Here is a 21,606-nt window from a genome sequence, read left to right on the forward strand (position 1 = left end):
CTTAAGACAATGGTGCCCTAGACAGGGTCTGTCTATGTAGCCCTGACTCTCCTGGAGTTCTCGCTAGATGGACTAGGCTGGCCTAGAATTCAGAGATCCTCTTGCCTCTGCATGCTAAAGGTGTATGCCACCACATCCAGCTGTAATTATTATTTTTTAATATCTGACTTTGACATACCTTTTTATTTAGAGAATTATGATTTCTAGAATAGATTTATAGGGATAGAATCTGTTCTCCAACATTTGGCAAGAGTTTAAGGAAGCCGAAGCTTGGTGGTTTTGTTTTATTGTACAAATTAGTGTTCTGATAGTGGGGAAGGAACAGAACTCCGGATGTTTGATACATTCTTCTTAGGATTAGAGGAATGAGCCTTGAGCCCTTGTATCAGTGACCTACATCTGAACTGAACAGGTGACTTCTCTCAATGTCCCAAAGTGGCCACCACCATTTTGAAGATGGCATTGGGCAAAGAATAGCACACGACCAAACACTGTTTTTAAATGACAAGTTTCAAAGACTCACTGGGAAACAGCTTTATAGCCGATATGTATGTCTAACCTCTAGCCCAGGTTAGTTCTAGGGGTAGCCCAACGCAAAATTCAAACTTAAAATAATAGCATTTCAAGGAAGGTGTGTGTGTGTGTATTTTTAAAGCTTGATTATGTGGTTCTTGAGTGTGAGCAAGTGTCCTGTCAATATGACAAACTCATGGTTGCATGAGTTTAGGAAAATAACATTTAACCTGTAGCCAACAAGGACAGAACTGGGACCCATGAGTACATGCCTGAAACTTATTAACGTATAAGAGCTGTCACAGTCTTGTTAAGCTGACACCAGGAAAAGATACTTCACCATGCTCATTTTAATGTAACTTCCAAGACTAATGCAATGACCCCCACCCTGCTAAGGTACGAGTCTGGAAGGGACCCTTGCAATGAGAGCTGCAGCAAAAGACACAAGCAACTTAAAAATTTCTGCACATCAGAAGACAAGTTGTGTTGTGGCACACAGAGGAGAAATCAAGTGTCCATACTGACTTTGGAGTCCCAAATGAAATTCTCAAATACAGACCCTACAATGAGGAGGTCAAGATCACAATTGTGGGTTTCACCAGGAAAACAGACTATAAAGAGTAGCTGTGCTTGGTAAACATTAGAGGTACATAAAGTTGGTAGCACCACTAGATTACTCTAGGTTTAGCATGTTTACACTAGGTACACACCCTGGTTCAGCCCTATCGTCCCAGCTATCTGGGACTACTGACAGGATTGTGTAAACATGGAAAATTAAAGCCAGCCTGGACAAGTTATCTATCATCTCCAAAAAAGGAAGTAGAGTTATACTCTTAAGTGAGACTGAATAACCACAATCGACGTTTAAGTGTCATTAAATGAGTTTAATTTAACATAGGTTAAACTTCATGACATTTTTTTAGTTCAACTTAAATCTTCAAATCACCTGTCCAAAAAAAAGAACACTAATCAGTAACATTTTAATAGAAGTTTTTTAAAAACACATTTTGGAATCCCAAAATACAACCACTTAAATTATTCAACAGCATTTATTACCAATTTTATCAATTTTACAGAAACGAGATCACTAAGTTTATAGGACACATTCTCATTTATACCTAATTTTAAGTAGCACACTTTATATATTTTAGTTAACATTTCCATAGTAATTGTGGATCTCAGAATCTATGATCTACGGGGCAGTCTATACAATATTTCGAATAGGTCTTGTTAACCAGTATTTTATCTGAGAAATTAGTGATTAAGAAAACTGTCTACATTAGGAACATCCAAGACTTACAAAAGAACTGACACACAAACCTGAGATTCGGTTACTACAATGGGCCCACAGAAAATACTGTTTTTCTTAGACTTCTTATCAGCCCAGCACGTAACCTGCCATTTGTCATAGAGACTGACTGATCTCATATTTTCAGTGAATGGGCACAGATACTTCAACTCATGATTTTCTAGACTTTGATGAGAAAGAAGTCTCAGCAAAGTATGTGGCAGATACCGCTATAAAGAGTGATTCAGATACTGTTTCTGAAAATGAAATGCTGATGCTTCTAAGGGTTTAAAAGCAAGATTGAGCTGGAAAAAAAAAAGACATAGGTAGCTTTACTAATGTAGTATTGTGCCACAGAAACACATCACATTATACCACAAAGCTATCTCTGCTTCAGGTCAACACCTAGTGCTTAGGAAATGGCAAAGCAATGTTTTCCTGACCTTAAGAACTGCTTTTGTCTAAAACAATGTCCTCAAAGTTCCAGCTAATAATAGATACACACTGATTAAACCTCATCCTTCCTTGAGCAAATAATATCAACTTGCCTCAAGGAAACTGCTGCCCAATTTAGCTATCTTGCTTTGGAAGGGCTACTATTACTTTTACAATTCTAGCAGTCCTTGATTTGGTAAGTATATCTAAAGGAACACTGATTCTGCTTGATCAGGGTAGTTAGTCTGAGACACTGATTATTTTTCTTAGCGTGGGAAGGCTTTTCCTAGCCCCTCTTGGAAAGTTGACCATAGGCAGGAAGCTTCCACCCTGGCATTACTGAGGTCAGACAGTGATTCGCTTCAGGAGGTTTTGTCATCGTGTGCCCACATAGAGAGCAAACTGTTGATGGAGACACTGCAATTCGGCCTTTTATTGTCATCATTCCTCAGCAGCCATAGGAAGAATCATCTGGGAAGAAAGGTTCAAGACCCCAATCAATTCAGCATGTAAGAAACAATTACCTGCCAAGTGAGACCATGTGCTCACAAATCTGGTTTTCTGCTGAGAGAGCCAAAATATCAATCAATACTGCAGAGTGAAAAGCCAGGAGAGCAGGAACCACAGCAAACCACCGTCTGTATCATGGACACTGCCTCTTTCAACCACTGCCTCCAATCTTCAAAACACTATTCAGAGTCAGAAGTGGTCCACATGCTTGTAATCTCACCACTGGGAAGGCTGAGGCAGAAGGATGGTGAATTCAAATTCAAATTGCATTAAACAGTGAGATCCTGCCTTAAAAATTCTTCAGTAATCATAAATAATTAAAAACAATTTACCTTGCTCTATCACAATATCCTTTGTAAAAGCCAGCTTCATTTACTGTTGGAATGATGACATTCTCCCTGGTATGTCTCAAAAGACAGCACTAATCTACTTGGTAAAGAATTCCTATTTGCACTGACCACAGTGGTTCAGTAAGAACTTGTAAACCCAACTCTGAGACTCTTCACATAAGACAGATTTTCTACTTCAACAGCTCATGCTCATCTGGTTGTACATTCTTTCAGTAAAATCTACATTTTACTATGAGTAGCTAGAATCCAACTGTAGAAAAATAGCTTAGTAAGACACTTTCATGTCTTAGATACAGTTCTAAGGATAAATTTAGCCTTTAAAATTGTATTTACTCGGTGCCTTGGCAGAGCCTCTGCAATTCTCTGGAGACCTGGGACAGCCCTTGATGCTGATGCCTGTGAAGATGGAGGTGTATGGTGTCATGGTGCTGTCCTAGGGCCAGCTGTAGGACATGGTATCCATGCATTAACAGACACTTGTATGTGAAACTGTCAGTTATTACTACATACAAAAATCTCAAAATTGTACTGGACTCATTTTTAAAATGATAGCAATTCCAGGGAACTAAGGAACTTTTCTGGAACAATTCCTATGTATTATGGAAGCAGTATGTATAATATTCCAATATACCTATGGCTGCTGGACCCATTTTGTTAAGCCCACTAGTTCAGTGACTACTGAAAGCATGTGGTTCAAAATGGGAAGATCTACCTTCCATACCTACAATGAATAGAAACACCCACAGTCAGCCTTCTGGAGCTTATTCAGGTTATGACTGTAATGTTTAGAGAAGGATCTTTTCAGTGTTCTCCATCCTACATTTCTACATCCTTTCCACTGTACCTAAAAACAGGACAATCAATGACCTATATGCCAGGCGTGCCAAGGGAATTTCTATACTCATTTGGATACCTCTCTCCCTAATCCCAGTGGTTCTGCCAGCTGTCCTTACCCACCCAGGTGGTCCATACTCTGCCACAAGTTCCCACTTTTCAGGCTCCTGTGGTCAGAGATGACACAACAGTAAGGACACTATCAGAGCATTTCTCAGCAGTCAGTGATAAACAGAGATGGCAGATGGAGGAAATGGATCACACCTAGGTAGGGTTCAATGCCTTGAAACAAACAAAGACCATAACAGATCACTGGAAACTAGAAGAAATGGTCACCTATTTTGATAAGAAGTAGCTGAAGTTGATCAAAGCAGAACTTGTGAAGAAAGATAAAGAATTAAGTTTTGTGCTGGAGAAAATGGAAAATAGATCTGAAAATGATACTGATGAAGTTATTCCTAAACCTGTATGCTGAAGAGATGCTGTGAGGATACTTATCTTTTCCCTAGCAGAAGCCTCGAGAGGATAGTGATAGATCTGGAAGTGTTCCTGACTCCTGTTTGTCTCCTGTCCAAAAGTAGTTCCAGCTGAGGGCATTAATGCAAAAATCAAGAAAGACTGTGGATCAGTGACCTCCAGGGACTTGTGGTGTCAGCCAGAAACACTTCTTAAAACATTCTTTCCTTGGACTGGAGAGATGGTTCGGTGGTTGGAGAACCCAGGTTCAAGACCCAGTACCTACAAGGTACCAACCTTCTGTAACTCCAGTTCATCAGATCTGATGTCCTCTTCTGGCCTCTTTTGGAACTAGGCATGCAGATGGTACACAGACATATATACATACAGAAAAAGTACCCATACACACAAATGAACTTTAAAAAAGCACTCTCAGTTTATCACTGAAGTGTAAAATATTTTGAATCAAGAATGTATTTTTCTCTGTCCTTTGGGCAAAGACTGGCTTTTAATAGACTTTATCCTCTGTAAACTTTTTGTGCTGAAAGTTGGGACTGACTATGCTAAATAATATCTGTTACATAAAATATTTGTCAATAAACATTTTTGTCTACAAAGTAGACATGCAACACAAGTTTAGGATCAACAAAGGACTCCTCACTTTAAAAAGATGTATTTGACCAATTTAGAACTTGGGCAACGACCTTAATTGGCTTTACCTGTAGGAACACCAAGCAGAGAAAAGACAGATAAAAGGTCACAGAGAAAGTGAACTATATTAAAATCTCATTAGAAAAATGTTAGTCTAACAACAAAAATCAAAATTTTAATTTAAATATTTTTAATTTTAAAGATTAGATCCACTGAAATATAATTTAAAAACATCACAGTATGCCTAACTTGATTTTCTCAATGAATCAATATTTTAATACTTTTAATGTGCAATATGGATGGCATTCCTGCCATTTTTTTGGTAGAGAAACATAGATAAATGTCCTTCTCCTTCCAAGTGTCAAAAAAAAAAAAGGCAATAAAGGTAAAAATGCAAATCATAAAATCAACTAGTGTTCTTTTCACAATTCCAAACAATAAAAAGGTACGCTTGGTTTTGAAGTCTCTACGGACAATATAGTGCAAGATAGTAGATTTCTCTCTTCCCTCAGTTCCTTCTTTTTGGCTTGAACTCAAAATTCTCTTGCCTCAGCCTCCTGAGTGCTGGGTTTACAGCTGGACACACTGCCTACGGCAAGATTTCTCATTCTACAAGTTCTAAAGAGTCTCTGCTTGGGGAAAAGTTCATTTGATCAATTACTGAATTATATTACGCAATTCTACTTTAACTTTTGTCTAAAAGCCTGAGAAACAGAATCTTGGTTTACAGTACCACAGAAGCTAGTCTATTACTCAGAAACACCCCCTCCCATCTGTGACAGTCTGACACAACAAAATTTATGATACACATCATACTTTAGTAGATAAATAGATCAAGGCTAATTAAAAGTCCTTTTAGGAATAAAATATCTCAGCCCTTTGTATATCAAATCTGAATCTGAAAGGTAAAGTAAAATAATATCCACTGTTTTCAAGTATACAAACTATGCCCTAGAGTAAAAAATTAAATGTCCTGTAGTTCAAGCCAAGGCTCTGTCGGTGAGGCTGTCAGTGAGGATGTGTGCTAGCAGATGGATCCTCCATGTTGAGGGTCATTCCTGCCGGCTCCTACAACAAAGCATCAGAAGCCATCCTAGGTCAGTAGGTCTGTCCAACCTCAGTTACACATTGGAGAAACAAATTATAGAAACATTTAAATAAAACTTACATCTAAAAATGACAACCCATGTCAAAGAATGCCAGTAAGAGAAATACAGAAATACCCCTTCTTTTAGTGTGACAGGCTTTCCAGTGTTACCCGAGCCGCCAACATTCTCCCAGTGACTGCCTTTGAAGGACCTCTGTGTTTACACATCTCACAAGTGAGGTCATGCTCTTGAGAAAAAAAAAATTATTTTTTTTCTGGACTCTGATCTCAGTGGCCCAAATCATAGTATGAACTTTGTCTCAACAGGATTCCTAAAAGCAAAATTCCTTACTATACTGAATATACTGCCCTGTAATGTCAGTTCAGTGTTAACCAGAGATATGGTGAGATCAAGGCCCAGCTTTACAATCCTGTGAAACCCATTCCCTAGTGCTCCCCACTCTGATGTATTCCTTTTCCTTTTTCCTCTAGTATTGGTTTAAATTTAAAATTTATAGGAGTTTGGAAGATGGGTCAGCTCATAAGTGCTTACTACCTCAGCCCAACCCCCAGAACACTCATAAAAAAGATGGGCATGGTAATGTGTGCTTGCAATCCCAGGGCTAGAAAAAGTGGACAGGGATGATGGATCCCGTGGCTCCCCAGTCAGCGTAGCTTACGAGGGAAGTCCCAGGTCAGTGGGACACTTTGCCTCAAAAAATAAAGTAGATGATGCCTTGACGGTGACTTCTGGGCTTACACACGTGTGCACAAATGCACTTACACCCGCATATACATGTGCAGTCTACCTCCCAATACACACATATGTGCACAATACAAACTGAAGTTCTAAAATTTCTATAAGTTTTCCTAAACATAGTAAAAGACACACTGATTCAATTTGAATCTTACTGTTTTGGAAATCTTTTAGGATGGCCAAATCCAAAATCAGAAGCATCAATTATTCTCAATAAAAATAATCTATAGATTAATTTAATTCTACTAAAATATTGGTGGGATTTTCTTTTAACAGACAATATAAAAAATTTATTTTATATGCATGGGTATTTTGCCTGTATGTATGTGCGCACGTATGTACAACATGCATGTCTGGTGCCTGCAGAGGCCAAAGAAGGTACAGAATTTTCAGGAACTGGAGTTACAGATGGTTTTGAGTTATCATGTGAGTGCTGATAATGGATCTCAGGGTCTGAAGAGCAGCCAGTGCTCTTAACCATGAGTCATCTCTATAAGAGCCCCCTCTTTTGTTTGGGGTGGGGGGTCTTACAATGCAGTCCTAGCTGGCCTGAAACTCCGTATATAGACCAGGCTGGCCTCACACTCACAAAGATCCATATGCCTCTGCCTCTCAAGTGCTGGAATTAAAGATATCAAACCAGGCTCAAAATAATTTCACAATTAGTCTTTAAAGAATGCAGAAGAGGGTCAGTAAGATGGCTCAGAGGGTAAAGGTACTTGTTGCCAAGCCTGACAATCAGAGTTTGATCCCTGGGACCCATGGTAGAAAAATAGAACCGACTACCATTTGCATGATGGTACCCCAACAAATTAATGAATAAACTAATTAAAAGGGGGTAGAAATGGGGACAGAGCTCAGTTGGTAGAGTGCTCGCTTAGCATGCATATAACCCTGGGTTTGATTCCAAGCACTGCACAAAACCATGGTGGTAATGCATGCCTATAATCTCAGCAGTTGGGAGGTGTGGTCAGATAATCAGAAATTCAAAGTCACCCTCAGCTACCTATGGAGTTTGAGGATAGGGTGGTCTACATAAGACCGGCTGTTTGAAAAATGAATTTGGAAAAAAAGGAAAAAAAACCCACAAATATTAGAAAACACAGGTCAGTAATTCTATAACCAACACCAAGAAAAAAAAGAGTTTCCTATTTAGCATGGCCTAAAAAGTCTAAGGAGACCCAAGAAGATAGAAAAATTATAAAGAAACTAAAAGATACAGAAATTAGACACTGGAAGATGGCTGAATGCCAGAGTTTTCCGTCCTTAGCGCTTAGAAGAAATAAAGAAACAGAGGGAGAAGATACAAAATACATGACAAAGGTCTTATACTTCAATATTAAATTTTAAAAAGTTCTAAGAAGGAGCTAAGAACATATAGCTCATACAGCCCTTGTTAGGCAAGCCCAAAGTCACAGGTGATTGACATCACTGCAATACAAAAAAAGCTTATTTTCTAAATAGTCTATGGTGGTTTGAACAAGAATGTGCATAGGCTCATATATTTGAACACCTGGTACCCAGCTGGTGGATCTGTCTACCTGGGAAACATCAGTGGTACAGTCTTATTAGAGGTGTGTCTCTGGGGATGGGGTTTTGAGATTTCAAAATCCCATTCTTTTTCTCTCTCTGCCTTGAACTGTGGATGAGATGTGAGCTCTCAGCGCCTGCTCCAGTGCAAGCCTGCCTGCTGTCATGCTCCCTACCTATCATAACCTTCTAACCTATCTAACCTTCAGGAAGAGTGAGCCCCAGTAAGGGTTTTCTTTCAAGTTGCCTTGGTCATGATGTTCAGTCACAGCATTAGAAAAGTAACTAAGACAAAGCTTGAACTAAGAATTATTTGGTTTGAGAAGAAGAGGCAAGACTATGAGCTATTATGCTATACTACATAATACAATGAGACTACAGAAAACCAAAAAAACACAAAATAAAGTAGCAATGAATTGAGCAACTCAGAAAAAAATTTAAAAACTTAAATACAACATGGTCATAAAAATTTATCTACCAATGACATAGAAAAGAACAGTTTTCTGAACATTTACATGATGACATTTACATGATATTCCACCATTCTTGAGAAATATATGTTCTTGAGAAAGTATTTATCAAAAGGTTAAAACGGTATCTCTAAGTGTGAGACCATATGCTTTTATATTTTTTCTTCCCATTTCACCCCATCACTGACAACACCACGGCTTCACAGCTGCAGCCGCATACCTAGTAATGCTGTGTCTTCCCCTGCATCTTCTTTAAAACAGGGGCGGTGTGGTGCAGAGTCACTGGAGGACGATGACGGAAGGTTGCTTTCTCCACTCCTGTCCTCATCTTGGGATGTCACACTGAGATTCCCAACAGAAACACTTCCTGGGGCAGCTTCTGGAATGGGCTCCTGTGCATCCTCAGGGTCCCCCTTGAAAGGCAGACAAAGGGCAACGGTTTTCTCAGTGACATGAGCACAGTGTGGGGTCAGTTCCTTGTAAGTTAACACAAGACATCTGACTTTCTACAGGTAATCTGGTGGGAAGCACACCACCTCTTCTATCCAATGTCATGATAAAAGGGGTTAATTCTCAAGACCTAAAAGTTTGGTTTGGTTTAGTCTAAACAGTTTCCCAGTCTCATGAAAGCTGCATCTGACCTTTTAAACTATTTAGTCACCAAGTGGCTCTTTCCAACTGTCTTTCTGCAGAGTCTGTGAACTTGTGCAACCTCACTGATGTTCCCTTAAGAGGCAGCCAGGTGCCCTAACAACAGCCCCAGACAATTTTACAGTCAGCACTGGGGTATCAGAGATAAACAGGCTCTAAACAGCTAAAGGCTTTAGATTTTTTTTGTCTTTTTCCTTATATATAGTGCCCTCCCTCTTCTATTTGATGCCTTGAAGGAAGATAATGAAAGGAAGGTCAGAGACTCCTTTAGCACAACTATATAAAGCCTCAACATCAGTGGGTGGGTGTTCCAAGACATTCTTTTTGATTAATCAAAGAACTAAAGCTGCACGTAGGAAGATGAAACTGTTGAAAAATGACTAATGGTTGGTAGTTGTAAGCATGGTAGGCACAGGCACAGGCACTCAACTTCCTTGGGTTCTCAAGACGCCCTTGGTCTGCTCTATGACCTTTTTAAAATCACCCCTTCCTCCCTCACTGGTAACTAGACATCCTAAACACTCAAAACTGTTTTTCCCTGACACCAACTCCTAACACATCAAGCAAACATTCCTGTTGTAATGTCACAATGCCAACTCCTATTCAGCCCCATCCCAGCCTGTTTCTCTAAACACCTGCCAAACCCAATTACCTGCTAACCTTTAACCTGACAGTTCATATCCTTGTGTACACACCATTTATCTATTACACACTGAGTCAAAGCCCTCATCAGTCCCACTAAAATATACTCTCTCCATCTTTCCATGTCTAACAGGCAGTAAAAGATCTTTCTTTTCTGATCCAGATGGCATTTACTATGTTCCCTTGTTATGCTGTATCTCTGGATATGTACTGGTTCCATTTGGCCTAAAAGAAAAATCCCCAAGAGTCCTTATCTAGCAAAGGAGCTATACCTTCCTTATCTCTGAGCCAAGCTCAGTGTAACATCTTAGATAGTATCCCTCTGATCAGTGTCTTCACAATGAATGCAGTGGACACAGCTGCAAACCAAAGGACTGCCTTTAAAGTCTGCGAAAAGGGTCACTGGTAACTCTTGAGTACTTATAAGGGAAGAGGGACCTCTTAAAATTGAAACATTAAAAGACACATAAATTCTTAGCTTTGAAGTTACAATAACTCTCTGTCCTTTACAAAGTAAGTTATATACTCTGGTTCTCTATATTCTAGCTTAGCACAAGCTTAGGAGTGGACCTAAGGAAGGGAGTTCAAGACTTTTTCAAGAAAACATTTCATCAAATTCTATGTTTTTTTTTTTTCATTTAATATTCTGAACCATTCAGCTTCTTGCTAAACTGTGGTTTCTACAGTAGAGGGCATGAACCAAGCGCATCAGGGAGATATGCTATCCCAGGCTAAAGGAACTGAAGGAAGTTTAGGTATTCTGTAAGAAAGACATTTCAGGACAAAGCAGGATGGCGTTGTGGTACAGTAGTTCTTCGGTGCCAACCTTTCCTCCCTGAAGGGCTACTGTAAGGGAATTATGAACCACCATGTGAAACATTCTACAGGGCATGTCAGCAGCAAGAGGACACACCAAGCTAGAGGATGATGTCACACCTGTAGCCTATGAAGACAGTCTTGTTCCAAGGGAAGTTCATTAGTGACACCATTATAGATGCTTACATGGCTATTATGGCTTAAAGTTGCATAAAATGTTCATCCACTTTATGTGCTGTGGGGAACTGAATCTGAGGCTTCAATGCAAGATATGCAAGCTACATTCCCAGTCACTTCAAATATTTTTATCTAAAATACTTTATTATTAATCAATAGTATTTTGAGCAATAATAGATCATATGGGTATCTAAAAAACAAACAACAACAAAACAAAAAAACTTAAAGAAGACCTCTCTCCATATCTTCTCTACATAGGAAAAAAAATAACATGTTTAAAGCCAATTCCTTAACAATTAGCTATAAGTTTTAAATTAACAGAGTAGGGACAATAAGAGTGCTTCATATAGAGGCCGTGAAGATGAAATGTAGCTAGCTATTGTTACAGTCTCTTTCATTTTACTCTTACATCCCCTAAGAAAGGTCCTTGTCCATCAAACTATCACAGAATAATGGGCAAAATACAAGACAAATTTAGCCCGTATTAATGAGCTGTGAAACCCAGCAACAGTGAACACAGATGTCAAAAACTGTAGAGTGTAGTATGTGTAAAATGTGTCTCTGAAGTCAGAAAATGTACAATGCCCTTCTGTTTCATACATTCTATGATTCAGGTTTACATAAACCAAACACACACACACATACACACACCCCACCATAATACACAGAACTACACCGCTCTAAGTAGTTAAAAACTGGGCAATATGCTAGCATAATTTTTATGTCATAAATCAGTTCACTGACTTTTGTGGACTACTTTACAAATTCATTTTTAATACAGAAAACTTTAGATAACAGCAAGAATACTAGAAGGAGCATTGTGTCTGTTCCTCTTGCCTCTAGTTAGTGATAAAAGTGAGATATTCAGAAAGAACTGGGGCAGAGATTGAATATAAACAAAAACGTAACAAACCCAGTATCCCAGGGCTTTGATGACATCAAGTTTACACATTGGACACGTTCGGTGATCCAAAAGCCATGGGTCAATGCATATTCTATGAAAAATATGCCTAAAAAAATTAAGTATGTATTAATGTCTTAAAATAAATGTTTCCATCTCTTATAAAGGAAATAATGCATTTTACCAACACATCCGTCCATTAGAGTTAACCAACAGTACATCAACAATGTAGTCTAGTCACATATCTATTTTCTTTTCTACTTTCCATTTAAACAGATTTTGGAATTAATAGTGAAATGTTTTTTTTAAAAAGTGAAAGCTTCTCTTCATTCCACAAAAAAAGAATGGATCAACTTCTACCACATATTAGGCACATCTTTTGTGCACATTATATTTTTTTGAGATATGATCTTGCTATACACTCAAGTTAGCCTAGAATGTGCTATGTAGTCCAAGATTATCTTTATATTTAGAATCCTCATACTTCTACCTGCCAAATACTAGAATTATAGTTATGTGCTACAATGTCCAACCATTTTTATGTGCCTTAGTAGAATACTTATAAACCACTTAGGCTAGTAAAGCCCATAAATAAGTTATTGCTAATAAACTAGTCCTAAACTGGTCATGTCTTCTTTAAGTCTATAAATGACTCAAGTGAAAACACATGACAATACTTGTGAGTGGCAGGAAGAAGCTATTTCCTCTTACGTACTTTTATGAATCCTTCTTTAATAAACATCTATTGCTACCAGTAGCACACATACATGTTCCATTCTTGTTGGTTTATCTTGGTTTCCTGCCCCTCCCATGTTATGAATGAAGTTAAGTAGAGGCTTTGAAGCAGGACAGATTAGGCTCAAGCACCAGTTGACTAGACCACAGGACCACAAGAAGCTATGTATCGCCTAATTTCTACACCTACACCATGAGCTTTTCACAGTGTCTACAAGTGTATACCCAGTAACTGCTCACTTTTATTACTTTTTATTTTAGAGACAGGGCTTCTCTGTGTAGTCCTGGGTGTCCTGGGAACTTGCTTTGTAGACCAGGTTGGCCTCAAACTCACTGAGACCCACCTGCCTCTGCCTCCTGAACACTGGGATAAAAGGAGTGTACCACCACTGCCCTATTTGAAGACTTTCTTTAAACAAAAAGCTGCAGAGCCATTAATAGCAATTCTTAATTATGAAACAGTCTAGTCCAGCTTATCATTTAACCTCAAATCAATACTGACTGACCCAGAAGGTTTCCAAAAAACAAGAAACTTCCAGTTTTGCTGGGTGATGTTTAACTCTATGTTCAGTGCTTTTCTGCATACCACGACCAACACAGACTGGCCTCAATTCATTGAGTGGCTACTGTGCTGACCTTATGTAAATGCTGACAAATATTAGACACTTTTCTCAGGGAACAAACCCTTATTATTTTGATACTCATATGTTTTTTATTTCCTCAACAGAGGTATCAAGAAGGTAATCTTCTAAAACGTACCATATTAAGAGTAAAATATTTTTTTTTTAAAAAAAGCAAATACACTAACTTGAAACTTGATTCTAAAATATGTAAAGTATAACTGAAATTTATCAGACTTTTAAAAAATCTAATTTTTATACATACAACAAACTCTTCTGCTAATCAGCAGTTGTTTAAAAAAAGTAGATTATTAAAAATGAAATGGCTACTTCCCAGTGTTAAACTCCACCTGTGCTACTGAAACCTGAGAAAAGGGAGGAATGTATTTTAACACAGCTTCAAAAGGAACCCACACCCACGGCATAAATAATAGCCAACTACTGCCTGCTTTCAGATCATTGAAGGCCTTAGGTCCTTCATCCTTCTTGATTTCTTTCAGTAAAATATGTGTTCTGCTTCACTAGGTTTATAACAGAGTCTACACAAGTCCTGATAAAACTAAAAGCCAGTCTAAAACAAAGATATAATGGATCTTAGTGGTCACCTAGAAGTCTCTCAAGCAGAGAGACTTTAAGAAGTCTTGAAGACAATATGAAAGATAAGATAAATACGACCACAAGATCTTTCTATCAGAAAAAGTCTGGAACTCTTTTATCAAAAAATTGAAACTTGTTAAGTCATTTTTAGATTTTAGTAGGAGAAACTTATTCATACTTGCATGGCAGGATTCTGATAACATCCTTTACTTTAAAGTTTTCAATACACACTGCACAATTCTCGGCATCAACATCAATTCCCTGCAAAGAGAGTTAAGAGTTACACACACATATTACACATATAATAAGTTAGGGAAAAAAAAGAAAGCCGACTAAAACAATGTATTCTACTCTATGCTGGAACAATCTGATCCAAATCACAGATAATCACACTTGGTATTTACTTCTTACCACTATTAAGCAGTTATTTAAAGAATCTAAATAAAAAGGGAAAAAAATTCATTGCCTAATCAGGCATTAGCACTGTTTTAAATAGTATGTTGTGTTTGAAAAAAAATGGACTATTAAGGACTGTAGAAATACAAACCACATACTTTTTTTCTTTTTTTGAGACAAGGTCTCTTGTTTTCAGGCTGGCCTCAGGTTCACTGTATAGCCAATTATGACCTTGATTTTCTGATAGTCCTGCCTTCATCTTCCAAAAGTTTGGATTATAGCAGTGAACCACAAAGCAAAGTTTGTATGGGGCAGGAGATCAAACAGGACTTCATCAACGTCAGAAAACATTCTACAAAGTTAACTACATTCCAATCTTGCTGGCTATTATGGTTAAACAAAATATTTTCAAGTATAAAACTTGAATATTCAAAGAAAGAAGCTATTTGTCTTCTGGAATTATTTAAAAGAAATCTGTATCTCTCTTAAAGAACAGTTACAACTTGGAGAAAGTACAAATGGCTACATAACTGAAATTTTACTTCATTAGTGTTAACATCCACCCCTCCTGATTAGAATGAGTCGCCATTTTTGCCTAACAAATGAACAAAGGCATAAAAAAAAACAACAAAAAAAGAAAAACAAAAATTGCTGGCTGTAGGGTAGCAGAGTTGGCAGCATTCCTACAACTAAGAATCTAAAGGCCATAGACTTTCTGTGAGTTAGTAGGGGTCATTGTAGCCAGGACAAGCTAAGATTCTGACACAGGGATTCAGGAACACAAGCAGTGTGTACTTCTGAGGCCACAATGTTGGCAGCTTCACAGTACAGAATACAGCCACACTATCCTTGAGCTGTTATTTAACCATACCTTTAGCCAGGTGTAGCAATTAACCAAGAAGCAGTAAAAACCTTATTTAGTATGTACAGACCATTACCAAAGACTTAAAATTAACTTTAATAGCATTTTAAATTTTTATGTCATAATATTTTATGAAAGATTTTCTTACTATTTCTATATGTACTCTCTGAGTTTATGTACACGATGTACATACACAAAGCCTCAGAGGCCAGAAGCACTGGATTCCCTGAACTGCAGTTATAGGTAGTTATGAGCTGACATGGGTACTGAAAACTAAAGCCAGGTCCTCTGTAAAGCAGTTAGCGCCATCTCTCCAGACCCTAAAACTCTATGGTATAGTAAAATTCTACGAAAGTAACAAAATACTTTCACTTCTATTTCATGCTATGTAAGAAACTACTTCTAATTTCTTAATAATTTACAAGCTTCCACATCATCACAAGAAAAGAAAAAAAACTAAAAACACTTGTCTACAGAACTGGATAAGATGTAGACTGCAAAAATTTATTTTCCTGTGTAAGTTTAGATAGAATGTAGAAATACTTCCAAATCCAGGCACACACTTCACAGATCATTTAGAGATCTTTTAAAAATTTAGTTTGACAATTTTAAAACAGGTTCCTGGTATCATACTTTAATAAAATGTTGGGTATAGGAAGAGAAGAGTATCAATTTACTTGTATTCTCAAGGGCTTGGCTCAGAAAGTTAGACATATCAACCTGTCTTCTCACAAGTAAGCAATGAGATTTTTTGCTAAAGGAGGGAGGGGAACCCATGCAGCAGGTTCAGTAGAATTTTAAGTTTGTATAAAGTATTGATTTCCTCTCTGAAAATGAAATAAAGAATAATTCTTTTTTTTTTTTTTTTTTTTTGAAACAGGGTTCTCTGCACTAGCCCTAGCTGTCCTGGAACTTGCTCCTGTAGACCAGGCTGGCTGGAACTCACAGAGATCCACCTGCCTCTGCCTCCTGAGTGCTGGGATTAAAGTCATGTGCCACCACCGCCCGGGGAAGAATACATTTTTAGAAATCAATTCTCACAACCTAGATCAGCATCTAATTTATAAATCAGCAGAAGAATTTCCTATTTAACACCCATGAAAACTCTACACATACTCTGCCTGGCTAGTTACTAACTGGGAACTCTCCTGGTGATTTGCAATGTAAGGAATCAGTACTTTACAGCAACTATTAAAACTCCACTAACTATACTACAGTATAAAAGTTATTGGGGGAAAGAATGATCCATCCATACAATCCCAAGCATACCTTAATCCTAAATATGCCACAGAAGCCATTAATAACAGATTTCAATTTTTAACACACAAGTTTATAATTTAATGTCTTTTAAGAAAGTCTTGTAAGTAGGGCAGAGGAAGAGAAGGAAGTAGTTTCTTTTCTATTCTTCCTTCCACGAAGAGAAGGGAGGACTGGAAAGTGAAACAGGTTGAGTCTCAAAGCTTAATGAGATAAATGAATAGTATTGACTGGTTCAGCTCACAGCTACAGGGTGACATGTTGCTGCAGAGGATGGCCCACTAAAAGACTAAATATTATTACATTAACAAATTTCTTTCTAAAGGCTGTATGCCTGAGGAGTCAGTGCATCTGGAACAGTGACTTTACATCTCTGACTGAGCATGTCAATATGGTTCCCCTTTAAAAGTATAGTTTTAAAAATACCTTTTCTGTCCTTTACAAATGTTTAGTGTTCTCCCTGTAATTGGGGGGCTTTGAGGGAATGTACAAACAGTCTCAGATGCAACAGATGAATTTATAGTATTACAGGTGCATACTTTTAAATGCAAATCATCTTTATAGTCATTTACTTTGGCCTACCAAAATTTTCAATGACAGGAATATTGGCACATTATTGTCACTGGGTACATACAATGTAGGAACTATCTTTTAAATTAAACTTAATTCATTTAACCTTTTGGGGGGATGGGGTACTGGGGTCAATCCAGGACTTCATGCATACTAACTAAGTAAGGGCTTTACTACTGAGCCACAGACTGTAATTCATTTACATTTTAACAGCCAAGTGACTAATGACTGCTATAATGGCCTCTTCATTCATTGTATTTCTGTCAGCCTTTCTTTAAAATATTGAAACACAGGTATGAAGGCTTAGTAAAGTGTCACAGGCTTGTCACTGATGGAAGAGTAGACTGGAAAGAAAATATTTCTCAAACACATAAACATCCACCAGTCTGAACCCCAAACAAAGCACAATGAAAGTATTACCTTCTCTCCGTGCTTTACAGTGTGTAGTGGAAGCTGGCCAATAACTTTCTTAGTTTCCTTTCTATGATTCTTGGGGAGGAAAACAGTATTATTAAGTAGTCTTTTAAAATAACCCACATAATACAATGTAAACAAAACATAAGTTTTCATTAGTAAAAAAGTTAAATGACTACTATAAAATAAATTAGAAAAAACTTTTAATATATAAAAGAGACATATAACGTATAAGCTACTTGGTAAGAATTACTATTTTTCTTTTCTTTCTCCCTCCCCTTTTTGGAACTAATGCTTTACTCTAAAGCCCTACTTAGTCTTGAGCTCGACAACCTCCTGCCTCAGCTTCCCCAACACTAGGACGTGCGCTACTATGACCAGCTAAGTATGTATTCATTTACTTACTTGCTTATTTGCAATTAAGTCTACGGTCTCACACAAGCTGAACAAGTACCCAACCACAGAGTAGTTCAGGAATAGCTGCGTTTAATTTTATATCTGGAAAAGAACATTCCTTCTTTTCTTTTCTTTTGATGTTGGAGTAAAACTGGAAACTCCTAGCACTCTAAACATGTGCTGCCATTTAGCCATACTTTCACAACTTCCAGAAAAACAATTCCTACACTTAAACACTGGCATGAAACACGATGCCCAGGAAGAAGGCACCACCTCCTCTCCATCAACAGTCTCCAAGAGCCCTGCCAACTTATCAGGCCAGGAAGCCTATTGTGCATAGAACTGAGTGTGCTACTGGAAGCTCTGGCTTTTCTCTCTGCTAAAGAAAGGGTTTGCCTTCAGGTAAACGGTTTATCAGCTACTCTAGTGCAGAGAGAACTCCCCGTTGCTCCTCTGCTTTATGTCAAGCTAGAAAACAGAGTTACATATGTTCTTTCTGTCACATGCCCTTCTCCTAGTCCTCTCTGTCTACAAAAAGACAAAGAGGGTATGGCTACCTATAGGAACCAAATGTACAAAAAGTGACCTAGACTTAAAAACAAAAAAATTTATCAAAGTTATGAGTACTTAAATAAGTAAACTAAAAATAGTGCACTTAAGTGTAACTTCAAGTAGTATATAAAATATATTGATGAGCTATCATTTATAATGAACCAAACTGAATAAATTAAAATGAATAGTTATCCATAACTACCTGACTTCCAAACTGTGAGCCAGTATATAGGAAACGCTGTATATAATAGAATATTAGCCATGCTAATGAGATAATCATCATCGTGATGAAGGCAATGGCCACAAACACCACAGACTGACCACTGATGAATTCTTGCATATGACGGGTACCAATCCCTATGGTCATTTTTACTGGAATTCCTTTTTGCACCAGATCAAAAATTTCTCGTCCTTTTGGGTAGCTAATCATAATGACAACTGTATTTCCCGTTCCTGCACAGAACAAAGAGATGAACAAAGGCAAAAGTTAGATAAAAATTAAGAGTATGTTCATTACTACATTAAATACATTTGAAAACTTCAACAAGCTCGGCGGTGGTGGCACTCGCCTTTAATCCCAGTACTCAGGAGGCAGAGGCAAGCAGATCTCTGTGAGTTTGAGGCCAGTTCTAGGACAGCAAGGGCTGTTAACCCTATTTTGAAAAACCAAAAAAAGAAAAGAAAACTTCAACAAAAACGAGTAATTTTCAGAAAAACATCAACTGCCAAAATTGGTTCCTAAAGAGAAAACAGGCTGACTGAAGCCAGGACACCATTTAGACTTACAGGTGAATCATCAGACCTTTAAGAAGCACAAAATACTAATGGTATTATTTAAACTGTTTCATAGTTAATTAAAAGGACACTTACAATTTTCTCTAAGCCAGGCATGGTGGAGATAGCAGACTTCAGTTTAAAGATAAGACTGGACTACACAGTAAGTGAAGGTCAGCCTGGCTACATAGTGAGACCTCCATGCACCAACCCCCCTCTGACCTCCCAAAAAGACCTTCCCTGAGAGCTCGATGTAGCTCAATGGTAGAGTACTTGCATAGTATGTATAAGGTTCAGGGTTCAAATGTCAGAACTATAAAATGTCTATCTAGGATTATAAAACCCAAAATGGTAATAAAAGGCAAAAGAATCATGCAGATTAATTTCACTTATGAATATGAATGTAAACTGCTTCAAAAATGCCCATTAGAATTAGGGAATATGCCTACAGAGTGGGTTCCAGAACTGCCAAGGGCCATAAAGCGAAAGCCTGTCAAAAAAAAAGAAAGAAGAGAAAAGAAAAAAAAAGAAAAGAAAAGAAAAGAAAAAGGAAAAAAATTAGGGAATATGAGAACTCTATAGTGATCACTACCATTTTGTTTTTCTTGCCCTGAGACAGCATCTTATCTCATGATGTAGCTCTGGATGTCATAAAACTCATTACATAGACCAGGCTGGCCTAGAACTCACAGAGATCTACCTGCCTCTGTCTCTCCAGTGCTAGGTGTGCACCACCTTGCCAAGCTTGTGATCACTACTATTATTCCTTTGAAGACATGAAGCAGCCCTGAGAAAAAAGAGGGAGGGAGAGAATAAAAAGGGGTACAAATAAAGCTTCACTTTTATTACGACTAGGTATAAATCAATATAGCAATCACAGAGTATCAACAGATAAAAAATACTCCCTCTACATCACATAGGGAAACTTGTTAAACAATGAAAGCTGAACTACCTTTACAGTTAAAGTATGAAAACAGTGTGGTAGTAGCAGATAAAGGCATCCACAGAAATAAACCCAGGATAGCAAATGATAACAGAAATCAATTTAAGAGAAATGGCTTTAAAAAAAATAAAACACAGATAAAGGCAAATGGGTATGATATTGGGGGAAAATTAAATGTTTTTCTCACAATGCATGCCAAAATAAATTACTAAATCTAAGATGTTAAATGTGTAAAGAAAAAGAAACATACAAAATCCAGAAGAAGAGAATTAAAAATTCAATTAGAAAAATCCACCTAGAGGTTCTTTAAAAACAAAACAAAAGCATGATGGTGGCATGGGAGAGAAGAGAGAGAACTGACAATCGGAAAATAGAAACTGTTTTCAAAGTCAAGGTTAAAGTAATAAATGACCAATTAGGGAAAAACAGATATAATAAAGACAACAGCTAGTTTCTTATTTTAAAAAAAACAGCAGAAAATAAAAAAACTAATTTTCAGAAACATGTAAGTTTTAAAAATGGTTGCTTTACTGAGAAATAATTCAAGCACCACAGAAAAAAAATCTGCTTTAGAGCACAGTTTGGTGGCCTAAAGACTGGTAAGAAACGTGGAGGTGATAACGCACAACTTTCATCCCATTATTCAGAAGTCAAAGGCAGGCCAACCTGGTCTAGAGAGGGAGTTTCAAGATAGCCTGGGCCACTCAGAGAAACCGTCTCTAAAAACAAAACAAAAGACTGATAAGCATTACTATCTACTTCTATACCATCCCATCACCTTAAGAAGAAACCCTATGTCCATCCATTAGCAGTCATCTCCCAATAAATGAGTTTTAAATGTTTGAAAACATGTTTTCAGCTATCTGTAACATCAGCAAAAATGCAGGGAAGAGGGGACAGGGAAAGAGGGAGAGATACAATATGAATTACTCTTGTATGGGAGACCACTGTATTCAGAAACTTAGATGTATTCACATATAAACATGGCAGAATATTTGTAGAGATATTTTTATTCAGTGATTTAAAATTTAATTAAAGATGCTTACTTATGCTTACTTTATGCATATTAGCATTTTGTTTGCATGCATGTTTGTGAACCACATATGTACCTGGTGACTGTGGAGGCCCAAACAGGGTGTCAGATGCCCTGCAACTGGAGTTGAAGACAGCTGTGAGCTGCCATGTGGATGCTGAGAATTGAATCTGGGTCCTCTGGAAGAGCACCCAGTGCTCTGAACTACTAAGCCATTTCTAATTTCTTCAGTGAGTTAAAAAATAAAAATCTTTTAAAAGTCAAAAGTAAGGATTCTTACTGTCAAAATAAGACATCCTAATGATGTTCTGATAATTTCAGACTCCAGAACCACTAAATGAGATCGGCCCCATGTCAGTAAGACAGAATCCAAAATGAATGAACTCAGG

At 37.6% G+C, this 21,606-nt stretch overlaps 1 protein-coding gene and 1 non-coding gene across 6 annotated transcripts in view; both read right to left on the reverse strand.

Moving 5' to 3' along the window:
• Positions 1-1,376: 1,376 nt before the first annotated feature.
• The window catches only part of Rnf149 (ring finger protein 149), a 29,946-nt gene continuing 9,716 nt past the window's right edge, over positions 1,377-21,606 (reverse strand). The window contains exons 2-9 of one of the 5 annotated variants that reach the window (XM_085679553.2): positions 18,670-18,920; positions 17,526-17,594; positions 14,199-14,281; positions 12,081-12,177; positions 9,102-9,294; positions 4,684-6,105; positions 2,761-2,977; positions 1,377-1,459 (exon numbers count right to left, since the gene is read on the reverse strand). In XM_085679553.2, coding sequence (XP_085535679.1) covers positions 6,062-6,105; positions 9,102-9,294; positions 12,081-12,177; positions 14,199-14,281; positions 17,526-17,594; positions 18,670-18,920 — 737 coding nt within the window. In that variant the 3' untranslated portion in view covers positions 1,377-1,459; positions 2,761-2,977; positions 4,684-6,061. Of the gene's footprint in view, positions 2,708-2,760; positions 6,106-9,101; positions 9,295-12,080; positions 12,178-14,198; positions 14,282-17,525; positions 17,595-18,669; positions 18,921-21,606 lie in introns of all 5 variants that reach the window. The other 4 variants (XM_085679552.2, XM_085679551.2, XM_048430263.3 and 1 more) reach the window with 4 other exon arrangements.
• On the reverse strand, positions 2,575-2,689 carry LOC125397956 (small nucleolar RNA SNORD89). Its single transcript, XR_007231243.1, has one exon. It is a non-coding gene; the product is annotated as a small nucleolar RNA SNORD89 (small nucleolar RNA).

The sequence above is a fragment of the Myodes glareolus genome, chromosome 18 (genome assembly GCF_982192425.1).
Source record: "Myodes glareolus chromosome 18, mMyoGla1.1, whole genome shotgun sequence".
In the NCBI taxonomy this organism is placed as follows: Eukaryota; Metazoa; Chordata; class Mammalia; order Rodentia; family Cricetidae; genus Myodes; species Myodes glareolus.